Source organism: Mesocricetus auratus, unplaced genomic scaffold (assembly GCF_017639785.1).
Source record: "Mesocricetus auratus isolate SY011 unplaced genomic scaffold, BCM_Maur_2.0 Super-Scaffold_15014, whole genome shotgun sequence".
In the NCBI taxonomy this organism is placed as follows: domain Eukaryota; kingdom Metazoa; phylum Chordata; class Mammalia; order Rodentia; family Cricetidae; genus Mesocricetus; species Mesocricetus auratus.
In genome coordinates, this window is record NW_024429186.1 from 8,449,668 (window position 1) to 8,476,303 (window position 26,636).

The window sequence follows — 26,636 nt, forward strand, 5'->3', positions numbered from 1 at the left end:
CATATCCCGTCCACGCAGCTGACCCTGGACATCTGAGCACTGACCGCACTCCTAACATACCTATGCCAAGATGCCTACCTGGCCAGCAAACTGAGGTGTTTTTGTAGCACCAAACCACGGAATGAGGTCCCAGAGCTGTGGATGATCAGCCCATGTTTGGTCAGCTTCAGGACCTGCTGATGGGAGCTGGCACTGACAGTATCACTGGCCGTATTAGGATCCTAGCAGGCCTTTTGCTACAACGGAGGACAGTGGAGAACACCCTCTTCTGGATGGAGCACCCTCATGGCAGTGGTGAAGAAAAGAACTCACTCTGGTCAGGCTTCTCTCATCACTGGGTATCTTTGTAATGTCAGCCATTTAAATTATAACTCGTCATAGCTTTCATTTGAAACTTTCTGCTTAGGAATGATACTGAGGAGCCTTAACTGTGCTTATGGACTACCTGTACACCTTCTTTGAACAAGCATTCACAAATGAACACCCGCATGTCAGGTGTGGTGATGTAAACCTATAATCCCATCATTCTAGACTAGTGGTTCTCAGTCTTCCTAATGCTTTGAACTTTACTAAATGATCCTCATATTGTGATGACCCCCAACCATAAAATTATTTTTGTTGCGACTTCATAACTGTAATTGTGCTGTTATGGAGTGTAATGTAAATATTGATATGCAATCCCTGTGAAAGAGTCATATAAGCCCCATACCTGTGTGACCTACAGGTTGAGAACTATTGCTCAAGAAGAGACAGAAGGACTGCCACAAGTTTGAGGTTAGCTTTGTCTGTAAAGCAAATCTCAGGTCAACTAAAAGTTACACAGCATGATATGTATTCATTTATGAATGCTGGTTCAGGTCTCCATTGCACTTTAAAAGCTGAGCAGACCTGTGGCCAGACAATGGCTAGAGGAGCTCTCTGCATGGTCTGGATGTAGTCTTTGCGAGGCATGTTTGTCGTGATCTTTCGTTTTCTTTACTGTTGCAAGAGAAGTTTTTAATTTTCATGAGTCATTTTGACCTTTGTGCATGGCAAAAATATGGTGCCATTAGCTCAACTGGCAGTGCTGGGAGCTGGGTGGATTCGGTTGTCACTGGTATAAGATCACTGACAACCCTGGGACTGCATCGAAACACAGCAGTTCTGCCATATGAAAGCTAGTAAAGTAGCTTCATGACATAAGCTTAAATTGTTTATTTCTTCCTACACAACAGCCATCAGAACTGTCCCTGTATCTTGGGTTCCCCATCTACAGTTTCAGCTGACTACTAAAAACATTGAAGTAAAAGAAACAAGGCTGGGAGATGGCTCAGAGGGCAAAAAGCCTGCTGTCCAGGTCGGGGACTAGAGTATGGGTACCCAGCACATACCTGCTAGACTGACGTGGTGGCCCTGCACATTAGACACGGAGTCAGGGGATCTCCCTGGAGCAAGCTGGCTAGCTAGAGCAATCAAACTGATACCCTCTGGGCTCATCAAAGAGCCTGCCTCCATATATAAAGTGAAGATACCCAGTGTCAACCTCGGCTCCCCACATGTACATAAGCCCCGCACATGTGTACCCATACATATGTAGACACACACACACACACACACACACACAGCCATATACAGAGACAGCTGCACTGTACTGACCTGACATGTATGCACAGATGCTTTCTTGTCATCCTTCCTTAAACAGGGCAACATGAAAATTCTTCCCGTGGCACCTGCACTGCACTAGGTTTAAGGCACGTAGGTGACAGGAAATCCCGAAGCATTTTATATGGAAGGGACTTGTGCATCCTTGCACTGTGATATCTAGAACACCAAAGAATGAGCGTGCTGCCTTGCATTCTCCCTAACCCTGGTAGTTTCTCTTATTCTACGATAAACTATGTTTTTCTTTCCTTGCTATCTTACCAAGGAGTTAAGCTGGACTTCTTAGAACCCTGACATTACACCTGGAAAGTCCATGATAAAGTAACGTCCACAATAGTGCCAGTACAAAAGGCTAACTGCAAGACAATTTTATGCTGAATCTATAATCTGCCAGTTGAGAACTTCAGAAAGAAACACACTGGGCGGCCTCACAGAGTTGACAACTAAGGATCACCCTACCAGTAGAATGGGGGTTCATAGAAGGTGAGTAAATGCGTGTTTAGAGAAAATAAAGCCTACTGAGTACACCCTTCAGAGTACGTTGAGAATTCAAGAACCAGGTCAAAGACAACAACAACTTAGTTGAGGGCTTGCATTTTTGAAGCTTTTACTTCAGGTGTGTCTGTTCCACAGGGTGGAGTGACAAGTCTCCTCCCTCTGCAAACCCGCTCTGTGTTCCTCATGGTCCTTGAGCATGAGTAGCTGGGACAGGTTCTAGTAAACAAGGGTGATCTGCCACTTCCCAACTACACTGTGAAGTCAGTACACTTCCTCCTCAGCTCTTCCCTCCCGTAGGAATAAGACTGCAGCTACGGAGCAGAGCACCGGGGCAATGCCACATCACCAGTGCGCTCCGTGGGCATGAGGAGCTGAGCGGCTTCCCAAGCTGTGATGCCCGCAGCTTGTGACTGAGGGGGAGCCCAACCTGACAACCTCAGTTCATCTGCTTCATCAAGGAGGAAATCTTTTAGTTACTTTATTCACAAAAGACACTTGCCTCTTAAAATTGCTGTTTCAAGTGTGTGTGTGTGTGTGTGTGCGTGTGTGTGTGTGCGTGTGTGTGTCTGTGCGTGTGTGCGTGTCTGTGCGTGTGTGTCTGTGTGTGTGTCTGTGTGTGTATGTGTGTGTGTGTGTCTGTGTGTGTATGTGTGTGTATGTGTGTGTGTATGTGTGTGTGTATGTGTGTGTGCTGTGCGTGTGTGTGTGCGTGTGTGTCTGTGTGTGTGTGTGCTGTGCGTGTGTGTGTGTGTGCATGCTGTGCGTGTGTGCTGTGTGTGTGTGCATGTGTGTGTGCATGCTGTGCGTGTGTGTCTGTGTGTGCATGTGTGTGTGTGTGTGTGCGTGTGTGTGTGTGTGTGCGCGTCTGTGCGTGACTACGTATAGCGTATCCTCAAGCTTGCAAGTGCCCCACTCAGTTGGGAACACAGGAATGTGCCGCCATCCTCTACTACAGAATCTTTTTAAGCATGAGGTACAGAATAACAGCATTTCCTTGTTGTCTCCTAAATCATAAAACACTTCTTCACATAAATTATCGCCTGATATAATCTTATTTATTACCTAAAGGCACAAAATGACACTGAATATGTTTTCATTACATTCTGTGACCAGATGAATTAAACTACAAATTGTATTAGTTTGCTAAATGGCCTAGTGTCTGACATGAATATTTATGAATAATGGGAAATGAAATGTTATGAGTATCTTAAATATTTGCTAAATGATGCATATTTTCTTCCAAAAACCAGGATTGTAATAAATCACTGTAAAATTCCATGCTTTATCTCTTTAACTGGGTTCAACCGACAGCCAGTTAGTAAGTCTCTTAATTTGTTCCTTTTCCTGGCTGCTGTTGTTCTGTTTTGACATCATTGTGGTCTAGGCTGGCCTTGAACTGGTGATCCTAGTGCCTCAGCTGTCTGAATTACAGGTGCAGCCACTGTTTTGGCAATCACACAGCCTGTAAGGGTGAGAAGGAAAAGGATGCAATGGTTCTAGGCTGACAGTGCTTACCTAATCTCAAAATCCGCAATCACTTTGTGTGGAGGCACAGGTGCCACGGTTCATGTGCAGGAGTCAAAGGACAACCAGCAGGAGTTGGCTCTCACCAAGTGAGTTCCAGGGTTTTGAGCATGTTCCCTTCAGGGGTGGTGACAAGACCTTTACCTTCTGAGCCATCTTACTGGCCTTAATTAACTATTTAAAACTATTTCTTGGGGCTGGAGAGATGGTGCAGTGATTAAAAGCACTGGCTGCTCTGCCAGAGGTTCAATTCCCAGTACCCACAGCATCTGTAACTCTGGTCTAGGGGATCCAAGGTCCTCTTCTGGCCTTCTTGGGAACCAGGTATGAACGTGGTGAGCAGGCATACATACAGGCAAAGCATCCATGCACAGAAGACAAAAATAGTCAACCATAGAGAAATAAAACCCTAATCTCTCTTCTCTCTCTCTCTCTCTCTCTTCCCCTCCCTCTCCCCCCACCTCTCTGACCCTGTTTTGAGACATGGTCTCACTGTGTAGCATTGACTTGCCTAGAATTCTCTACATGTTCTGGGATTTGACGCACCTGCTTTCCCTACTGGATTCATAGGCCATACCTAAGGAGAATGCAGTACAGGACGGACAGCCTAGTGTCTCTGGCGGCAGTTCAGGGTCCTGGATGGCACAAGTGAAGGCTTCTGGAATAATGGCCAATCTCCCTTTCGACGAAGCTCTGCCTAATCCCCTTGTTCCAACATCAAGCCTACCAGCTAGACTTAAGTCATTGTTTCAGGATGCTGGGTAAACGGTGCCAAGAGTCTATTGCTTTATATGTTTATATTTTACACACACACACACAAACACACACGCACATATATATAAAAGCACAGGGCAGGACACAAGCTGAAGAGAGGCAGGACTTCAGTATACAATATGGCGGTACCAATCAAGTGGTTTAGGTGCATACTCCACTAGCCCAAAGGCCAGCACTACTACCGAAGTTCCGGCATCTTCCACAACAGGATGAGAGACAGCCCACATTTAGACAGAAGATTCGCTGAGGTCATTTGGGACGGGGTGATAACTGTGGGGTGACCGTATGGAGGGACTGATTTGGGGAAAATGGATCCATTTCCAGCTGAATGACCATAGACTTCCCTAGCGTTCAAGGTTTAGTAGTGAGGAGAAAACATGTTAAACCCTGACTTTTCTCAGAGACTAGTAGCTTCCCTGCATGGTCTGGGAGAGCCTGCTGGAGAAAGGCTCAGGTCAGTGAGTCTCTGGGCAGATGAAAGAACTCCCAGGCCAGGCAACAGGCTCAACTGGCACCCATGTCCGGGCCACAACTAGCTGCAGTGTTGTCTGGATGACAAATGCCCTTGGAAAGGTAGATGACCAATAGACCTCAAAGCAGGGTGTGAACCCCAAGGCATAAAAAAATCTTAATTCCTATGGAAGTTCCTAGCTGTTCCACACAGCTAGTTCTCCCAGCAGACTGGGTCATGTTCAGGGCCTAACCTCTTCTAGCAGTGTGCAGAACCCCATTGCTGAGGGCCCCTGGCCTGGCCCAGGTCCACTAGGGTGCAGCATACTATCAGAGGGTTGGCTGCACATATAGGTCAATGTAGGGGAGGCCCTTCCTCCTCCCCTCCCCTTCCCCCTCTCCTGTAGCTGAGTTATTACACATTAAACACTTATTCAAGTCCACAAACTACTGGCTGCCAGTGTGCAACAATGTCTATTTCCTGGACAGCACCTCTTAAGTTCAAAGCTCTGACCCTGGGAGCTGCCTAGTATAGTCTCAGCCTCCGGTATCAAACCACACAAGTTGCTGAGTCAGCTGAGAATACAATATTGTGAGCTCATTTTATCATCTCTTAGATGATAAGATATGTGCACATGTCATCATAGGCCACGGCTACTGTAACTCTTGGGGCAGTTCACAGGAAGTGGCCACTAACAGCACAGTACCGTTTAGCGCCTGGAAAGAATCCACACTACACAGCTGTGTGTGCAGCGGCCCACAGAGGGCATTCTTCCAGATGCCGAGACACAGACCAGTGTGCACTGACCCAGTCACAGGACACAGACGCCACTCCCGCTTCAGAGATCAGACACAGACCAGGCAGCTGTCCCAGTGCCATAGCTGTGCGCAGAACGTCGAGACACCTTGCAGTTCCTTTGGCTCTGAGCAGTGCAAACTGCAAGAGGCGAGCGAGGTGAAGCTCTCCACAGATTTAACCTGGGTCAGTGGCGGGTACGCTGTAAACCCAGCAACTGACAAGTGTCCCCTGGGAACCCACTCCCACACTGAGGGAAGCACTCAGCTCCCGGCCATACCTAGCTGGGAAAGGTCCAGTCTCGTCCAGTGCATGCCTGTGGGGCAGCTCTTAGAAAGAGTCCTGATGAACACCTGCCCAAGGTTGTCCAAGGCCCACAGCGCATCCTGGCAGGCAGAATAGGTCCTCATGTCCACGTCGGGGGGCAACTGCACCGTGGAGGGGCGGCACTGCACACTCTGGGTACCGATGCTACACAGGTCCTTGCTGCTCTGGCACAGCCACAAGGAGCTTCCTACAGAAAAGGTTACATTTGGCGTCAAACATGTTTCACTGAGACACTGGCCCTAGGTGCACAGCACAGACTTTCTCTTCAGGCAGAGCCCCGACACCTGTCCACCAACTCTGCCTGGAACTCATCATTACCTTACAGGCCGCAGGTGTACTCTACCGCTGGGTTAGAAGGAACACTACCTCAGACATTAAAAAGCTCAAGCCTGAGACACTGGAAAGAACGCAGGGCTATGAAACGTTGTAAAGGCCAGACGGCTGACCTCCATTCCTTACGGCCCAGGACTATGAGTGAAGGCCTCAGAGGGCATTTTTAACACCGAATATTAGGGCTGTGACCTTGCCAATGCCCGGGAAGCAGAGGGGCCAACTGGCCCCCGGAAGGCACTTCCCTGGTTCCTCTGGTAATATGGTCTGCAGTGGGCTGCTTTAGAAGACAGAGATCCCTCTCCTCCCGCCCTGGCCCCAAGAGTCATGCTTTCAGTCCTCTGTTGTTCTAGAACTTTCAGGCTTATTAGTGTCTGTTTGAAATGCCAATCATCCTTGGCTGGCTTAAAATCTGGCTACACTATGTAATATAAAGTATTATCTAGGGGCTGGAGATATGGCTCAGAGGTTAACAGCACTGGCTGCTCTTCCAGAGGTCTTGGGTTCAATTCCTAGCAACCACATGGTGGTTCACAACCCTATGTAATGAGACCTGGTGCCCTCTTCTGGCCTGCAGGGATACATGCAGACAGAATACTATATATATAATAAGTTAATATTTTTAAAAAGTATTATCTAAAACTTGTGGCCAGATATTCTAATTTTTCTTTATTTTTTTGAGTTTTTAAAAAATTTTTATTTTGTGTATATATGAATGTTTTGTCTGCATGTATATCTGCATCATGCACATACCTGGTACCCACGTCATAGAAGGCAGAAGGTATGATATGTATCTCTTTGAACTGGAATTTGAGACAGTTGTGAGCTGCCATGTGGGTGCTAGGAATCAAACTCAGGTCCTCTGGAAAAGTATCTAGTGTTCTTAACCATGGAGCCATCTCTCCAATCCCCCTTTTTTTAAATTTAAAAAACAGCTGGGCATGGTGGTGCACTAGGGAGGCAGAGGCGTGTGGATCTCTGAGTTGTGAGTTCGAAGCCAGTCTGGGCTACACAGAGAGACCCTGTCTTGCATAACAAAAAACAAACAAAAAAGACCTTGATAAAGCAGTAAGAGTCAGTCAGAAGTTCCAGGAGCTCCCCAGAGAAGTGGTGTGTGCGTGTGCCTCAGCAGACCATCAGGGAAGACTGCAAACCACCTCCCTCCAGGGTCAGGTGCTGCTACCAAAAGCAGTTGTCAGATCAGGAAACAACTGACCATTCTATGAGACTCCTGGCAGGACTGTGGTCAGCATAGTCCAGTGGGTAAGTGTTTACCGTGGTCAGTATAGTCCAGTAAGTGTTTACTGTGGTCAGTCCAGTCCAGTGGGTAAGTGTTTACCATGGTCAGTATAGTCCAGTAAGTGTTTACCGTGGTCAGTCCAGTCCAGTGGGTAAGTGTTTACCATGGTCAGTATAGTCCAGTAAGTGTTTACCGTGGTCAGTACAGTCCAGTGGGTAAGTGTTTACTATAATGTAGCAAACTTTCCTCTTCATGAGGTTCACGGCACTTTCTCATTTAGCCCTCCATATGACCCTTGGAAGAGGCTCTAGCTCCTTCCTAAACTGGCCACCTGCCTGCCTAGGGCCCCCAGCTAACTGGGTAGCTCTGCAGCAGGGGCCCCCACCTCTGCAAGGATGAGATAAGCCTGAGGCATGAGACCTTCACAGGCTGAAGGGAGCCAGCAGCAAGAAGCACAGGAGAACAAAGCTGCTTGGAGTGACAGAATGCTCCAGAAGAAATGGGAATGAACTTCAGGAAGTCATGGTCATGCAAATCGACAGTCATCTGCTGCCAGCTCTGAGGACCACACGTCATGATGACCTCCTTCCAAAGGACACCATCTCAGATTCAGCTCTGAGATGAATCTCTTTCTCTCCCCTGTGGCTCTCCTGAACACACCTATCTAGTAAAAGCCCTTAGTCTAAGAGCTGCTGGCACAGAACACGACCACATCCCCCGTCTCAAGGCCTATGAGGCCACATCTCTGCAGCCACAGGGCCACAGCCAGACGGTGGTCTGAACTCTTCAGCTGCACCAGGTTTCTCAGCCAGACTAAGACTGACTCACCATCCTGGGTAGGAGCAGGAGAAGCCAAAACAAAGGCCCATTTTGTGGCCGAAGCTGTTCCCCGGGGAACAACGTTATTCCAGTAAGTTCCTAGAGAGAATAAATATAAAAGTGGGTTAAGGTAAGAAAAACAAACCTGTAACACTTCAGTTTTGGTTCTAGACTACAGTTAGCCTTCAAAGCTCTTACAATGATTCCTAGTGTCCTTAAACAAATTGGCATGAGCTACTCATTTCTCTAAGCATCATCAAGAAGAACCAAACCTTGTTCACTGAAGCCCAAGGAGGTGACGGGACAGAGCTAGAGGAAACTCATCAAGGGGGAGTCTTTCAGAAATGAACACCCAGCTCATCCACAGATATGGCCAGCCATCTTGCATGTTCAAAAAATACTTATTGTATATGTGTCTGTGTGAGTGTACATACATGAATTAGTGTGGGGGTATGTGCCTAAGCATGTCATGAAGTCCAGAAGAGGGCACTGGGTGTTCTTGTCTATCATTAGCCACATATTACTTTGAAACAGGGTCTCTCCCTGATCCTAGGGCTCAAGTTCTCTCTGCCAGCTTAGAAGTCAGCAAGCCCCAGTCTCCTGCCACTGCCCACCTTATTGGTGGGTTTCAGGTATGTGTGGGTATCTGGCTTGCTGTGTGAGTGCTGGGATCTGAACTCCTGCTCTCATATTAGCTGTTAAGCCATCTCTACCCAACCACACACCCATTTAAAAAATAAATCTGTGCAGGCGTGTCCACAAGTGTGTCCACTGGGAGTTGGGCATGGTGGCGGCCACCTTTAATCCCAGCACTCAGGTGGCAGAGACGGGAAGATCTAAGAGTTTGACACTAGCTTCATCCACAGAGTAAGTTCCAGAACAGCCAGGGCTACATAGAGAAACCATGCCCCGAAAACAAACAACAAATAAAGTAAAAATAATGTGAAAACAAGAGTAATGGACTCACCTATGAGACTTCCTTTGGCAACATGGAATTCATTCTTGCCTGAGGAGATCCAGACGCCACTGTTGTTAACCCCTAGGAGGCTGGGCTGGCACTGAAGCTGCTGAGACCAAAATGCCATGCGCAGTTTGTCTGCCACCTTTTCCACAGGGGCTTGAGCTGCTGACGCGACCGAGTGTGTGGCATGCATGATGGTCTGGAACAGGCTGCACTGGTCGAACACCACATAGTCTGTGATGCTCACCTGCAGAAAGGACACCTTGTGGGTCCTAGGGGTTGGACTCAGGTTATCAGGGTTACCAGGCACTTTAACACTGCCGAGCAATCTCGCCGTCTCCTCTCTGTTGGATTTATTTATTACAGACGCTGGCACAAACACCCTATTCTTAGGACACATTCCCAGTTCACACAATGAAATATTAAGTGAAAGTAGGGAGTTTGAATTATAAAACCCAAAACAAAATGAAAGAAATCATTAGAAGTTAGTATATCACGCATAAATGCTACCCTCTGTCTGTGAAGGAACAGCATGGCTGTGAGTGCTGTCCTCACTGAAGACGACATAGACCCCCCCACTGCAGAGCCTGTGGCCATATTCAGCACTGTGAGCTCGCTCGCTCGCTCGCTTGCTCGGTGCAGCCTGGCTTCATGACTCCCTGAGTGCTAAAGAATGCTCCACTCAGAGACTCAAGTGTATGTGCTGTGCAACTCGGGCCAGTGCTGCTCACTGAAGAACTGGCAATGACTATGCGAGAGCCTCACACCAAGTCTGCGCCACCCAAGGCAGAGGGACGTGTAAGCAGGTCTTCAACTGAGAGAGAGGAGAGCCTAGCAGACCCACGTAAGAGCCAAAGAAAGCAATGAACTTCACTCTGCCTCTGCGCCTCATGACAGTTGTCCTGCTAAAGCTCCAAGTACTATGAAAAAAATGACAAGAGTTTCTTTATGCTACTTAAAAATGGACTTCAGGGCAGCGGTACGCAGCACAATGGCAGCACATGGTCCAGCTTAACCACAGCACTTCAACACACAAAACCAACTGAGCCAGGGTTCAGTGGATAAAGTGCTGAGCACACAGGGGATCCCCAGCGCCCATGCACAATGGCCTGCTGGTAATCTCAGTGCTTGAAAAGCAGAGGTGGATGTCTGGGTCAGGCTGGCTAGCTAGACCAACCACGTCTGTGGGCTTTGGGCTCAGCAAGAAACCTACCTCAGTAGATAAGCAATCAAAGAGGAGCCTAGCAGCAACTCTGACACACACACACACACACACACACACACACACACACACACACACACACACGCACGCACGCACGCACGCACGCACGCATACACACGCACGTACGCACACACACACATACACACACACACGTGTACCCATGCCCACACATATGCATATACACATGTATGCACATTATACACAGACACATGTAAAAACTCCCTCTGGAATTTAGCACATACGGGTATGCATATATGTTTATGTGCTGTATACATGTGCGTGTTCATATATGGTTATAAGTACATGGTAGGTATTTTTAAATCATATCTAACCTTCTCGAAGGTTACAGCTATAGAGGTGAGACACAACACTGTACATCTGTCACAGCAACCTTAGGCCCAATGTGGGGGTAAGGAGCTTAGCCCTGAATGGTACCAGGAGGGGAGAATGGGATGCCCCTTGCAAAATCCACCAAGGCCAAGCTGGAGCCATGGAGAGTTGGCTGGATTGCACCCCTTACTTCTCACATACTCTCCTCTCTGGGAACATGTGGGGGAAATGCTCAGTTCTTTGTTGAAATATCATTTACTTAGAGTTAGAGGCCTTTCAAGCCAAGAAGAGATAGAAGAGTTTTAATTGTGGGTTTGGTTTTCAAACCTATTGTTTAGTCTCTTTTCTTAGCTTATTTGTTCAGAATTAAACATCATTATTACCCAGGTCTTTCTTTAAATGGATGTCACTGGGTTTATCTAGCCTACAACGATGAATGCCTAAATGACACTTAAATAAATAATAAATTCCAGCCTGTATTAAAGCAAAGAAAGCTTTACAAGTTATTTCCTATGAGGGAAAAGTTTTTCTGTGTGTGTGTTTTTAGTACACCCAGCCACAGGAACGTCTAATCTACCAAATGTTAAAAGTAACATTACTAACTTAGTCCAGTCTCTTAAGGAAAAGAGGGAAGGCGGAAACGGCGGGTTTCCACGCCCGGAAGCCCCATCATCTACCTGCCACCAATGGTCATCATCTCCTTGGGGTTTCTTGGGAACCACGCCAGTTCTGAACCACAGCTTCCCATGAACGTCCAGGGCCCAGAGCGTGTGCTGATCTCCGAGAGTTATGCAGACAGGCTCCAGAGTTTGCCTCTCACTGAAAGCGAGAGCAAACAGCGTCAGCTCCCACCCAGGAGGCTCAGTATGCAGAAGGCTACCTCACTGACTGCCTCTGCACAGGCTTGAGAAGAGCGGACTCTCTTCACAGGGTTATCAGTGACAGGGAAGGAGCTGAGAGTGGTGTGCAGCTGTCTCTGGGCAGACACTGTTTTCTCTGATGAGTCCATCCGGGGACATCGCTGGCAGGTCTGAGCCTGAGCTGAGGCCAGCCGTGGCATGTGCCTACCCACGCGCTGCAGGCAGGCAGCAGCTCCTCACTGCTGCACCTTCCTCCTTGCTTAGAATCCTCACACCGCCTGGCACCCCGCTGCCTGCGGCAGGGCTACCTATTAGGCTGGAAGGGTCGCCTCTTGGCTATCTTGGAACAACCCAGCCCCAGAGAATCCTGTGGCTCCCAGCAGGGGTCCTTTGAAGATTTACTGGCCAGCTGAACCCAACCAACATCATCCTGATCTGACATACATGAGGACCAATTTTTGTTTTATTTTTCAAGACAGGGTTTCTGGGTGTAGCCATGTTGTCTTGTAACTCACCCTGTAGATCAGGCTGGCCTTGAACTCACAGAGATCCACCAGCCTCTGCCTCCCAAATGCTGGGATTAAAGGTGTGCGCCACCAACACCCAACCCAAATCTTAAATGGTAAAAAGTAAAATAAATTATAGTCCAGAACTAATTTCAACTGACTAGATAAAAATACGAGTAAGCATTTGTAGCTACACCATCACAGACTCTCAACAGGTAGCTCTGAATGGAGACCCTGAGAACTGGTGACTGATACTCAGGGACACACTTATACCTTTCTTTTCTTTCTTTCTTTCCTTCTTTGCGCTATGTATCCAAGGCTGAGGATGTCCCTGAACCTTGGTTTTCTTGCCTCTATCTCCTAAGTGATGAGACTACAGGCATGTGCCACTCAGCCCTGTTTATGTCGTACTGAGGATGGAACTCAGGACCTCGTGCATGCTAGGCAAATACTCTACCAACTGAGCTCAATACCCAAACCCCAGCACATGCTGTAATGTGACCCGCTGGCTGGCAGTCTGCCAGCAGAAGAGCATGGAGTAGCCTCTGGCTGACATCACGTGGAACCTGTAGGAGTTGGCTTTGCCAGAGAAGGCTCACCTAGGCTCCTGTCAGAGATGAATGTGATACTGCGGGGCCCATAATACCTGACAATATCACACTTCCACTGCTCCCCTTCAGGACAGAAGCTGCTCACGCCCTCGAGGTAAAGGAGGGCCCTCTGCTCCGTCAGTGCCCACACCACACTGTTCCGGGCAGTGATCTGGGACAGCGGATAGGGACAGTCAACCTTCACAGCTCGGGCACAGGGCCGGTCCACACTGAGACCTGTAGCGAGAGGGGAAGAGCCCACAGATTCATTAGCAGCGTGTCAGACCCTATTCTGGTCAGGGCTCTCGGGCTCTTTGAGGCCTGTCAGTAATGTGTGCCACGAACCTGAATGAGGTCAAAGGTTAGTACTGACGGAGCAGGCAGCACAGTTAAAATCTAAATCCCACACGCCATAGCCTTGGCCTGCAAGTAGACCCTAGCACTATAGTCACAAAGGCGCCCACAGCCTGTGCAGCTGCGCAGACACGCCTGTAGGACTTCTTCCTGCAAATCCTTGCCAAGCCCACAGGTCTGGGAGGGTCAACATCATCTGAAAGTTGCTCTGGTGCCTGCTCTGGCATCGTGGTTAGGAGTTCACCTGCTCCTTACTTGCAGGTTCAAAGTACCCCTTTCCCCACCAGGACCAAAATCGAATGCTCTGCTGGCTGATGCACACTGCTTGTCAGAGCAGCCTGTTTCCAGTCAAACACACAAGAGCTAACTAAACGGAAGGCAGGCTCTCGCCCCACAACTCCATGAAGCTGGCAGGGCTGCGGTCAGCGTGAGGCCCCTCCACACCTGGATGGCCAGATGAGAAACAAGCTCTCAGTGTGGAAAAGCATTCCTGGCTGATGGTTCGTTCCAAAGACGGAACCATGCTCTCAGAATCAGAAAGATTAAATGACTACATCAATCTTCATATAAATTCAATATGGCCTCTTGACAGCCCCAACACAAGCCCTGGCCGCCAGGCCATTTCCCCTGTGCCGACAGTACCCAAACCCTGACTCATTACAGTTTATTTTTAATAAGCCAGTCCCCCTGTGCCTGCTCTAGCAGCTAAAGGTTTCCCTAAGGGCAGTTTCCTAGGACGAGTCAATCTGCTAGTTACAGCAAATTACTTCTTGTTGTCTTCCCTGAATCCACATGTAAATACACGTACAGGTTCTGGTTTGACCTAGCTGGGAAAAGGGAGGTGATATCGAGTTGGGCCTGCTACTCTTTCCTCTTAGGAGTGGATACAGCAAAGCATGCAAAAGGCATCGGGAGCTGCAGGAGCAAAGGGTTCCGCTCCTGCATGGCAGCCTGCACTGCACTCAACTGTCCATTCATGATTGTCCAGACCCAACTCGGGGAGGGGATCACACTTCCATGGCAAACACTGGGCTTCTACAAACATTTTCACTTAACTTGGTTTTCGGTCTCTGCATCCTGTGACTGCTCTCAGAATGTGACTAGCGGCAGATTCGGCAAATGACAAGGACAATGTACATGGCCTTCGACTACCTGTCTGAAGGTACAGATCTCCGTTGGTCCTGATGATCCAGGCTGTGTCATCACTCAGGGCCACAAACACAGCCTGGGGCAGAGCCTCATACCAGTGCCGCTTTCCCTTGATGGTGACTTTGCCACAAGCAAAAGCACGGTTAGATTTCTGCTCAATCTTCCAGAGAAGAGCCCCTAGGAGGAAAAGAATTCTACTCACTGCTCAACAAACATGAGATTCACCTACACAAAAACTCCGTTCTAGGCACTGCAAGGGCCAGCTTCCTAAAACACATCTCGTTGCTTCTAACTCAGGAAGAGCCCACCATGCCAGAGTTTAGACTGTTGTTGGACATCGCGTGAGTGAGTTCAAGCCTCACTTTCCTCAGCTGAAAAATTGGGCCATTTTTCCCTTCTGGGACTGACCCAAAGGTCAGATGTGAGAGGATGCCCACCACAGAGTTGGACAGAGGCAGCCATTCACTGCGCGCTCACGTACGTACGTACGTGTGTGTGTGTGTGTGTGTGTGTGTGTGTGTGTGTGTGTGTGTGTACGTACTGTAGGCTTGATTAGTTAAGTGAGGCAATTAATACCCAAATACTAACTTTGGGGACTGAAAGGGAGGGCCTCCTGTGGACCACTTACATGAAAGCCATGCATCTGCATTGTGGGGCATGTTTTCTTTAAAAGAGTTCTGAGGGGCAGATAAAGAAGGCAAGGGAAGGTGGCAGGCAGGCCAACGGCTCTATAGATGGAGTGGGGTGGAGAACCACCGAGGAATGACTGAGCATGAACTGAGCGACACAAGGACTGCAGAGCGCTCATGTGCGTAGCTTCCTCCCGTCCGCCTCTCCGCAGCACCACATGCACAGGGCCTGAGGCACCCAGAGATGTGAGCCCAGAACACAGCCATCTCAGCTGCAAGTAACGACCTCACAGACACACAGATCCAACCAGAGCCACCCAGGAATGGCTGGGAAAATAGAAAGTAATTAATACACTCATCGGACCCAACGTTTCTAAATGGCGAAGAGAATGAATCCAAAAGTATGTGACAGAAACAGAAAAAAAAAATCAAGACATACAATTACACAATGCCAGCTAATGGAGTGGGCGATTATCGCAGCCAATCTCCAGGGAAAATAATTTTCAAGCAAGTAGTGAAAGAAAATGAGCAAACCACCCCTAATAAACCAACATTTTAACAAGAACTCCCTTTCTTTAGTTTCTCTGCCATGATCCCCACTGCTTCAGAATAAACATGTGTACAGCATTAGGGAAAAGCAAATGAAGCCTGGCTAGGGTTACAGGTTATGCCTGTAACTCTAGCTTTCGGGAGACTGGGACAGGAAAACCCGAAGTTTGAGGCTAGCCAGAAGTCCACAGGGAATTCAAGGCCTGCCTGGGCTGCACAGCAAGGTCATGTCTAAAAACAAAACCAACAAAACTCCCTAACAAACAAGCAAATAAGTCTAGGTAGATAAGAGAATTATTTCAGCCTAGCAGAACCATATTTTTAAAAGTCTCCTGGGGTTCACTAAAATGTTAAAGGATGGCATGAAAATCTGAGGGTTTTTCTTATTGCAGTCAGAAAAAACAAAAAACTTTTGAGAAGGAAACCGGATGACTGGAACACACCCAGCACATATCCACAGGCCTGTCTTCACTAGTTCAGTTGCGTTATAGCAATACTGACAAACAGAAATACATGCCATTTTTATGAGGATTTACTGTGCCAACATGACTTAAAAAACCCTCAAAATTCAAATTATTTGTATAGCTTACAAAAATATGTTCATGTGCTATGTTATCACTGCAATTAATAAAATAAAAAACCAAAAATTCAAGCAAGTATGCTGAACACCCATTATCCTAATGGGTGTCAAAGGAAGCGTTCATGATCTTTTCAGAGCCCGCCTAAGCTGGCCAGAAGGTCAATCTGATGACTCTATGCTGTTGCCAGAGGAGAGCTGCCCTAGGAGCTGGGAGCAGGGTGGGGGGTCGGGAAATGGAAGTGGGGAGGCGAACCTGAGGGAGAGACTGCCACCTGCTGGACACCGTCTTCAAACCTCTGCCAGCGAAGCCCTGCACCAGGCAGGGCACTGCAGAACAGGCCACCTTTGTAGTCCAGGCACCAGATGAACTTTTCCGAGACCGCCAAGCTGAGAATGCCATAGCCAGGACCCGAGTAGCCCATCCAGCTCTCTGCAAACTAACAAGGACAGAGGCCAGTGAGTTCTGTGGCAAGAGACCCAGCTTCATCACATTGTTACCAACAAGAACAGTGGGAAGACTGTTGAAGTGCTTTAAAGGGTCTCTGAGAAGCCTTGCCTACCCCCGCTCTCCTTGGATCCAGTCTCAGAAACATTCTGGAACAGGAGCTGTGGGGCTCATGGAAGACCCCTACCATCCCTGGATAACCCTGGATAACCCTTTCCCGTGGCCTAGCGCCTTTCCTACGCAATGCTTAAGGCTGTATCCAACCATTTGACAGAACAAGAAGATGCTGCCATCCAGTAAGTCCACACCCAGAAACCATGCCACCTTCTGAAAATAAAGTCTGCAAAAGAAAACCTAGCAGCTTAAGTAAAGCTTACAATTTCATGTTGGGCTGTGCTTATAGCTCTCCTGGTACGCCTGCTCCACGCAGGATTCAGGCTACCCATGCTGGTAGAGCATGACATCACAGCATAAGAGATCTGGCTTTATTCCATGCATACCTTACTTTACACAAGGAGGCATGTTCATCGATACACGTATGAAAATCAACTTGTTGTAGACTTATGACAGATGCAACTATGGGAACAGCGCTACCACTGTCTGCATTAGTTGTTCAAGCACTGTTCTAACCTTTGGACACCTGGCATATTGTATGGGTGGATGAGACACTGACTTTTGTACGCTAAGGCTTTGTCGCTATATTTTTTTCATTTGCATTACATTTATTTAACGTAACTATGTGTGTGTACACACGTGTGGCAGTCAGAAGACAATTTGTGAGAGTTGGTTCTCTCCGGAACGCCATCATATGGGTCCTAAGCATGGAGCTCGGTCGTCAGGCATTAGCCTTTACCCACTGACCTGGCATGCTGGTCCCATGTGGCTAGGATTTGTTCAAAAGTCAAAGCTAAATAGAGGTCATACACTCATTAGATAGAGTTGCACAAACACTTGGTATGGAAGCTGGTGTATGGGAGAGAATGGTGGCTACCTAACCCCACCTGGCTCTGCTCACCACAGCAAACTTCTTTCTCCTAGACCGTGTTCTCCAAAACAGAGCAACAACCAACATGTCTGGCTTTTTCTGCTAGTTGGAGCGAGACCAGGTGTGGCAAATCTTGGTAGGTGACATCAGAGATCCAGGCTCACCCCCACAGGTGAGGGCTTTCCTAAGTTCCTAACTAGTCCTAACATCCACCAACAGTTATGAGCTGCCAGCCAATGTCTATGTCAGGCGATCACCCTGCTGTGGCTTCCCACGGCTCTGCACTTGACTCAACACCCTTACCCAAGTCCCATTCAACTGATGTTCTGCACATGTGCCTGGCTTCCCAGAGCCATGGGGCCCACAGCTAGCTGTCGCTGGCACTCAACTCCTCAGCATGAACATGCACACTGTCAGTTAAGCGCACTTAGGAAGCAGTGCACTGAAAACATGAATGGAGATCCTGGATGGGGACATTCACTTTTGAGATACAGCACAGAGAATGGGAGAGAATCCTGGGCCACTCTGAACGTCACTTACAAAGTGACCTGGTACATACACCACTTTACTTCTCTTACTTTCAATTTCTTCCTCCATAAAATGAGGAAACTGCACCTCTGTCCTAGTTTGTTTTGTTCTTAAAGAAGTGACTTAAGCTTGGCAGTGGTGGCGCACACCTTTAACCCCAGAAATTGGGAGGCAGAAAGAAGCGGGAAATTTCTACGAGTTTGAGGCCAGTCTGGTCTACAGAGTGAGTTTCAGGACAGCCAGGGCTGTTACACAGAGAAATGCTGTCTCAAAAAAACAAAAAGAAAAAAAGTGACTTAAATGTGTGACACGCTCAGCACAGACCTGCACATGGCAAGAACTGATAAACATCCTGTGCTCTTGGCTCTGAAGATGCAGAGGTAGCCTTGCACTAATTACTAGGGAATGTGGTGATGCAGGGTTAGTTCTGAAGCCAAATATATTTGCTAAGACTTACTTGCTGAAGAACATCGGTACTTTAAAAAAAATCATTTTTAGGCTGGGCATGGTGGTGCAACACTTAACCCAAGTGCTCAGGAGGCAGAGGCAAGTAGACCTCTGAGTTCAAGGCCAGCCTGGTCTGTATAGTGAGTCCCAGGACAGCAGGGGCTATGTAGAGAGACCCTGTTTTAAAAGAATCATTTTTAATATAAAAGTCCTAAGAACAGTGAATTACACTGGCACTTTGGGTTTCATTCTGCAACGTGTGTCCTGGGGGCACTGTGTGGACGCTGAGGAAACAGTGTTTCTGGAAAGGCCCCGATTCATATTGATGTTCCTAGCAGTCAGCGGACTGTGGAGAATGGTGGGAACCACCCCCCTCACGTGTGCTCAGAGCAAACAGTCCTCTGCCCAGTGGTGTTCCAATGGCCCCAGGCACCTTAAGTGCCCAAAGTGGGCTGGCCTTGCAAGTCGCCACTTTCGTTGGCCAGAAGTACTGCAGTTATTCAGGGCCCTCACAGGACACTGCTCCAAACCCAGGCTTCAAAGCTGCAGATTTTGCAGGGGTAGGGTTTCCACAAGAAGGAAAATAAACGAGCAAGGGCACCCCTTAAAGGGAAACAGCAGCTGCGCCTTAGCAGCACACAGACCTGATCTGTCTTGAGCAGGGCGGCATCATCAGTCCCTGGCTGGCTCAGGGCCTGCAGAGAGTGGCCAGCTCCAAGCTCTGCCACACTCGTCTCTGAGGATGAAGACGGAAGCCCATGGGCATAAATGTCTTCCTCGTCACTGGATGTCACTGCCTGATCCTGGAAAGGCTGCTCCAGCCAGTCCTCATGGGTTCTGGCCACCAAGGCAGACACAAGAGGAGTCACCTGTTCTTCCACATTTCCTATGTCACCTTCAGAACTGGGTATTTCTTTCTGACCTGTGTCATCATTGGTGACCATATGCCAAGGATTTGAGCTCAGGTGGTTAGGGACCTCCACATGGTTCTGGATGTCCGGTTCTGGTCTGGTCTCCTCAGTGTTGACTTCATAAACCCCAATCCCAGGCAGCCACTGCTCAGCACCTGGGGGCCAGCTGAGGCTGGAAGGTACCGTGAGTGAGTCCAGAGGAGGGGCTTCAGAAAAGGTGCCCTGGGGGTCACTGAACTCGCTGGGGTGCACCTCCTGCACCTTGGCAGAGCTGTCCTGTTTCTGCAGGCATAACTGTGGAAGTACTACAGCATCAGCAGCAGGAGCAGACTCCTCTTCAAGTTCTGGGATGATGTCACCACCTCCATCCTCCCCTGGCTGAAAGGGTAAATCCAACACTCCATTGAGCAGGTCCATGTCCTGTGTGTGGTTACACTGGGAAGCTTCCTTTCCAGTGCCATTTTCTTCATCCAGGGGGTCAGGGGCAGACTCGGGCACCTCCAGGACACTGAATGTTTCCGAGCCGTTGTCTTCCTGCACGATCCCATTCACCTCAGCACTGGGGTCGCTCTCCCGCTCTGGAGACCCTGGGCTCCACTGATCCACACTACTGGCCAGAGCGCTTGAGGTCATAGACAAGAGCTCCGTGTTCAAAGACTGGGGGCTGTCACCAGGGAACTCAGAGCAGGGGGTTGACTCGAGGGAACTGTGGCAGATGCTCCTGGTTCCACTTTCTAATGTAAAATGAGAACATTCAAAGTAAGGTATGACTCCACTTGGAAAACCAGAGTATGAAAAAACATTTGGTTCAAGAAAAAAATATTTTAAATGAAGGATAGTTAGTAGGACATAAATTAATCTCTATAGTCCCAGAACTTGGAAGGTAGAGATTGAGAGCTCAGGAGTTTGAGGCTAGCCTGAAATACATAGTAAGATCCAGGGTAGCCTCAGCTGTTCACCGAGACTCTGTTCTCACACCCCCATAAAAAGAAGAGGAAACAGGGCAGTAATCCCAGCATTTGGGAGGCAGAAGCAGGAGAATCTCTGAGTTCGAGGCCAGTCTGGACTACAGAGTAAGTTCCAGGAGAGGCCACCTGAAACCCTGTCTCAAAAAAATTTTTTTTAATTTAAAAAAGTAGACATGATCTCATGTCAGGAAGGCCCGGAAACCTCATTAATGCTAAGAAAGTGGAATAGGAATAAAATACCATGGATCATAGGCCATTTTTTAAATTGTCAAAATGTATAAGACTTCAATAATGCTTTCCTTTAATAACACAGCAACCTTAGCTAGACGAGTCAATAGGCACCAAGAAGTGAAGAGCTCAACAAGTTCTGTGTGACCAGTCATGGGAACACACACCTTTGATCCCAGCACTTGGGAGTCAGAGGCAGCAAGACCTCTGAGAGTTCAAGGTCAGCCTGGTCTACATAGTAAGTTCTGGGACAGCCAGGGCTACATAGAGAAATCTACCTCAAAAAAAAAAATGTCTATGTTAAATCCCATATTTGGTAACACATCAAAACAAAATGTAAGGTGTGTTTTATACCAGCATAAACCCGTTTCCATGACTGACCCACATGTTTGTAGGGTCTCTGGTATATATGGGTGTGGTAGTTTGAATGTAATTGGCTCCATTAATCTCACAGGGAGTGGCACTATTAGAAGGTGAGGCTTTGTTGGGGGAAGTGTGTCATGGAGGGGGCGAGCTTTTAGGTTTCCTATGCTTAAGATATTGCCCAGAGGCTCAGTCCAATTCCTGTTGCCTGCAAGACGTAGGACTTTCAGCAACTTCTCCAGCACCACGTCTGCCTGCACACATCATGCTCCCCCATGATGATAATGGACCGAACATCTGAAACTGTAAGCAAGGCACCCCAATTAAATGTTTCTTTATAAGAGTTGCCATGGTCATGGTGTCTCTTCACAGCAATAGAAACCCTAAGACAGTGGACAAGTCAATATCTTATATTAAATATTATAAAAACAAAATCCAGACCTTTTGATCAGGGCCTGACTGATGTGACAGTCCTGTGTATATGCCAATAAAGCACTGTTGGCCAATAAGGAAGCAAGATAGGTGGGACTAGGAGTCTAGGAGGATTCTGGGAAATGTAGTGAAGGAGCCGTTGTCATGTGATTCCTGGGAAGAGGGGACACAAGTCTGCGTTCTCAGAAAGATGAGTCCTTATAAAAATATATATTGGTGATTATGGGTCAATAATTAAGTTAGCCAATGAGAAACAATAACAAACGGCCAACAGCTTCATAATTAGTATAGTGTCCTGTGTGTTATTTGGGGGTTCAGACAGCTTGGCAGGGCCCAGGCGACTGGTGGGGAAAACTACATGTTACACCTGACCACATGGATAAAAGCCCTACCAACGCAGGTCCTACAGAGCTTATGTGTGCACCTGTGCGCCATTACTTTGTGGGGAGGACTGCTCTCAGTGTGTGACGTTCGCTGTCCGGCCAAGAGCAGCAATTACCCCTTTTGTGAGCAGCCGTGTCCCTTCCTGGTGGATGTGCACATCCCCAAAGGTTCTGCCCTAGGTGCCACGTGAGTCAGTGTGCGCTTGCCCACAGACAGTACCTGTCTTTCTCTTCCTCCTCCTCTTCTTCACTTTGATGGGTTTCACAATCAGCTCCTGGTCAAAGTCTTCCGAGCTGATGACACTGAATCTCTGTGAGGATGACTGACCCCCCTGGTCCAGCTCAGGGGCAGCCTGAAGTCCCGGCAACAGCAGCCCAGAGCCACTGTCAGTAGAGTTGAGGGAACTGCTCCTGCTCCGTTGCTCACTGGCCACAGAACTGGCCACCGAAAAGCCTCGAAGCCTTGTCTCACAAACAGTGGCCCCCGGTGACTTCTCCAGATGCTGCCCATGGACCTGCTCTGAACATCTTGTCTGCAGACCATCTCTTGCTGAGAAAGAAGAGTTTAGTTTACTATGGTTCTTTCAGAGACATCCGTGTACATTGCTCAGTCTGCTAGTGGTCACAGGAAGACCAAGACTCTCCTACTAAAAACTGAGCAACTCCAAAATCTCCAAACCTAGAGAGACTCAAAGGACTACACACAAGTTGGCAAGGGGCCTTTGTGCTCCAGGAAGCTCATATACTAAAACCAGTAAAATAACTCACTGCAGTTGTCTTTTGTAAACACCACCAGTAACAGAACATCACTAAATATAAAGCTCTTCTCATTTCAATTTTACAGATTAGTAAATCTTTCTGTATCAAGAAAGTTAAGTTAAATTCTCTATTTATTCTATGCCTTCAGTCCACCTTAACATTATCTAAGACACATTAAAAATGCATGTGTCCTATAATCAGATCATATGAAATTCAAGGAAAAGAAGTGACTTGTCCACTAGAATGGGGTCACCACAGAGAAGGACATAGGAGGCCAGTGTCCATGCAAGCAGAGATCAGGGTGAATGTCCAGAGCAGGGCACGGGTCCCTGTGATGAAGAGCCACTAAGTGTCCCACTGCAGCAGACCTCCCTTCCTTCAACATAGCATTGCTGAGGTCTCCAGCCAGGGCCTCCAAGGTTAGCACCCACAACAAGAAGGTGCTATGCACTCTGACCAGTGTAGCCGCCCTTTCTTTCCACGTATCTGCTGGGCACCATGTTCTGCACTAGGTGCATGTAGCAGAGGTTAAGAAGACACATGAACTGTTACCTTTGGGGTGCAAACGTTTTCCTAAGGGTTGAAGGGTTGTTCACTAGGGCAGGAGAGTGGCTGACCTGTGTTCTGAAGTGACTTGCTAAGGACAACACAAATTAATGGGAGTGCCAGGACTAGAGCTGAACTGTGTTATGTGGAACCACGACCAACCTGTAACTGCTAAAATTCAAGTTAATTAAAATTTAACAAAATTTAAAATTCAAGTTATTAGTTTCACTCACCACTTGAAGTACCTCAAACCACAGGCAGCTGGTGACTCCCTGACAGCGCACATTTGAAACAGTCATCCCTGTAGACAAAGTTATCCTGGACAGCGGTGCCAGCCTGAGTCACTGCTCTTTTCTGCTAGACACACTTACCCTGCTTATCTTGTTTTAGGGGTCTCCAGGTCATAAACCTTATGCACTTGCTATAAGAATTCTGGTTTATAATATTCATTCCAATTGTTCTCTACTCTTTGAAGAGACAAGTGGTGATAATAAGGAGAGGCTGGCACAATGGGTCACCACCAAAAGCAAGTTCAGTCACACCAAGTTGGATGGAAGCAGCTAAAACTTTTGCTCACTGCCAGGCAGTGGTGGCTCACGTCTTTAATCCCAGCTCTTGGTGGGCAGGGACAGGTGAGTCTCTGTGAGTTAAAGGCCAGCTTGGTCTACAGAGTTCCAGGACTGGCTCCATAGCTACTGAGAAACCCTGTCTCAAAACACACACACACACACACACACACACACACACACACACACACACACACACACACACACACACACACACCACCACCACCACCACCACCACCACCACCACCACCACCACCAACAACAACAACAAAAAACAAAAAACCCTACTCACTAGGAGTAGTTAACAAGTCTGTACTCAGCATGTATGAGGCTAGACCCTGGTCCTGTAGCAAATACCTGTAACCCTAGCACTTTGGAGGCTAAGGCAGAAGAAATGCAACTTAGGGGCCAAGCGAGGCTAGAGATCCTGTCTAAAAAGCTAAAAACAAATCAAAACAAACAAAACACTATAGTTTGCATGAACTATAAAATTAAAAACTAAAACACAGGGGAAAATATCAATCCCAAAGGTCAGTCTGTGTTTAGGGCAAGAGATACATACCAGATTACAAGTTGCATTGTTTTAAAATTACACAAATCTTGTCTCCGAGACATTAACTCCACACGGTGTCTCAGACAGGGCGCCTGTGTCTGATTTCTCCTTCCCACTCACTCCACCACCGCTCTTCACATTTACAGGCAGCTCCACCACCGTGAGACTGTCCAATGTGCATCCTAAAGCAGGTCACTTCCATGACAAGCACTCTGCACACTTTCAGGACCCTACGCCTCCAAATACCCCCATGTCTAAGCAAACCCCGAGCTTTCTTTTGTTATTTGGTTTTGGTTTGTTTTTCATTTCAGGGTTTCTCTGGTTAGCCCTGGCTGTCCTGGACCTCGCTCCGTAGACCAGGCTGTCCTCATGTGCTTCAGCACCCTGCGTGCTGGGATGAGAGGCGCACAGCTAGTCTAAGCTGCATTGATTTCTCACAAGCGTAAGACTCAGTACACACAGCACACTTGGCAATGAATACAAACCTATGGATGCCAGTCCCTCAGGCCTGCTTGAAATCCTTATAATGTTCCTGTCTCCCTTCAGGAAAAATATCTCATTTTCTGTGCAGGTAACAGACACAATATCACCCAATCCTTCCAAACCAGCAACGGTGGCCTGTCAAAATAAACAAACATGAAATCAGGCAGTATAACAGAAACATAAACAAGTAAGTGTGACAATTCAAATCATTGTAATTGTTCGACTTTGTTATGGCAGTTCCTGGAAAACTCTTAAAAGCAATTCAACCCATAGGTGAGTAGTATTTGATACATGGGACCTAAGTCATGTAACTTAGCACTGCAGTGCCATGATGGGGCCAGGGGGTGCACAGCCGCTCCCACCTCTCATCCATGCTCTTCCTGGACCGAGAGCTCTCACCCTTCTCATCAGGGCAGGAGGACTGGTCATTCTGACCTGTCTGTCATCCCAGTGAGTGCCAGGCCAAAGCCCAGCCTGTGCCTTGTGGCTGATGCACACAGCATAGGCTTTCCTCCCGTTGGCTTCCTCTCCTGTTCACTGGGAAGGCTCAGTCTCAGGAAGGGCTGCCTGAGCACTGTCATCTTGAGGGATGACTAAGACTCCCCAGTGGTTGACAGCATGTACTACAAACTTCTATACCATGCGTTTCTCCTGGGCAGCAGCCCACAAGTGCCTCTACTGTGTGCTGTCCTGTGGGAGGCTGGGAGCCTTGCAGCCCAAGCCTTCTGAGGGAATGAAGAGGAAGAAAAGGGTCCCTGGCTAAAAGCAGATGGTACCACATAGGATTATTCTGAGTTCACACAAGTCCAAACCAGCTCTTGCTTTCCAACTGACAGTATGCATGAGAGGGGACTTCACTGCAGGAGACACTGGGCCTAGGTTCTCTGCTAAGTTTTAGGCAGTCTTGACAGAAAGCTGGAAACACGACAGCAGGTTCCCAAAGCTGCCAATCATGTTGCTTCAGAGAGGCGCAGACTCTGGTGGCGGAGGCAGTGTCTGTTCACAGACACACTGTCTCCACTGTCCTGTTGTGAAGTGAGGTTAATTACACCCGGCTGAGAGGCACAGGGGACATGCTCAGATGAAAAGGGCTGATGCATAATTGCAACGTGTCTTACAGCCAATAATTAAGAAGTTTAACAGGAGCCCAGGAGAAAAATCAAGTCACCATAGGGAGAAAGCAAATAAACAAGTGAAGGGTTAGAAGGTAGCCCCTTAATCCAGAACCATGGTGCCCCACTGTACAGATAAGAGAGTCAAGTTGAGGCAGATCAGAGACTCACAGGGCCAAGTTACCTCTGCACCAAGAGTCCCCAAGCACAGCTGGTAACTAGGAAGGTGTCAGTGGGGGCAGGTGAGTCTGCGTGTCTGCGGGTGCTCTCTCTAGAGATGCAGCACCACAGGCCCTCAGAGCTCATGTGGGAGAAGAGGGAGAAGAGAGCCTGGCCTGGATTCTGGAGGCGGAGTAGGAGTGGGGCAGGCCAGAAGCTCTGCTCTTAGGACACGAAGTGACTGAAAGCAAATGGTTTTGCTTAAACCAGATTCTGCAAGTAACCTGCTATCACCCTGATCCAGGCAGAACTTGTTTTCTACCGTGAGTTAATGATCCTGGGAAACTGCCAAGATATACCAGTAAGTTTCTAAAAAGAAAGGGAAAAGGCAAAATAATATGGCTATCTTTGGATAGAAAGCACAGTAAAAGAAGAAACAAACAAACCAAAACAGCAATAGGGGAAGAGCACATTGGCGGGGGGAACCTGCTCCTGGGCTGGCACCCAGGAAGCCTGACAGTCAGTCAGTCCTCAGAGTTACTGTTTCTGCCATGTTTGAGTCATCACTGGATGAGACTATAGTAATGTGCTAGTCAGAAACACATGGCCTAGAAACACATGGTGGCACAGGAGTAATCT

General features: G+C 48.0%; 1 protein-coding gene across 4 annotated transcripts in view; it reads right to left on the bottom strand.

Annotated features, from left to right (window-relative positions):
• Positions 1-26,636, bottom strand: part of Tecpr2 (tectonin beta-propeller repeat containing 2) — a 90,297-nt gene that overhangs the window by 22,014 nt on the left and 41,647 nt on the right. For all 4 annotated transcript variants that reach the window (XM_005068331.4, XM_013112190.3, XM_040742449.1 and 1 more), the window contains exons 7-16: positions 24,729-24,861; positions 22,040-22,369; positions 19,179-20,179; positions 16,383-16,566; positions 14,375-14,548; positions 12,925-13,105; positions 11,590-11,731; positions 9,367-9,607; positions 8,409-8,498; positions 5,964-6,197 (exon numbers count right to left, since the gene is read on the bottom strand). In XM_005068331.4, coding sequence (XP_005068388.1) covers positions 5,964-6,197; positions 8,409-8,498; positions 9,367-9,607; positions 11,590-11,731; positions 12,925-13,105; positions 14,375-14,548; positions 16,383-16,566; positions 19,179-20,179; positions 22,040-22,369; positions 24,729-24,861 — 2,710 coding nt within the window. The remainder of the gene's footprint in view (positions 1-5,963; positions 6,198-8,408; positions 8,499-9,366; positions 9,608-11,589; positions 11,732-12,924; positions 13,106-14,374; positions 14,549-16,382; positions 16,567-19,178; positions 20,180-22,039; positions 22,370-24,728; positions 24,862-26,636) is intronic.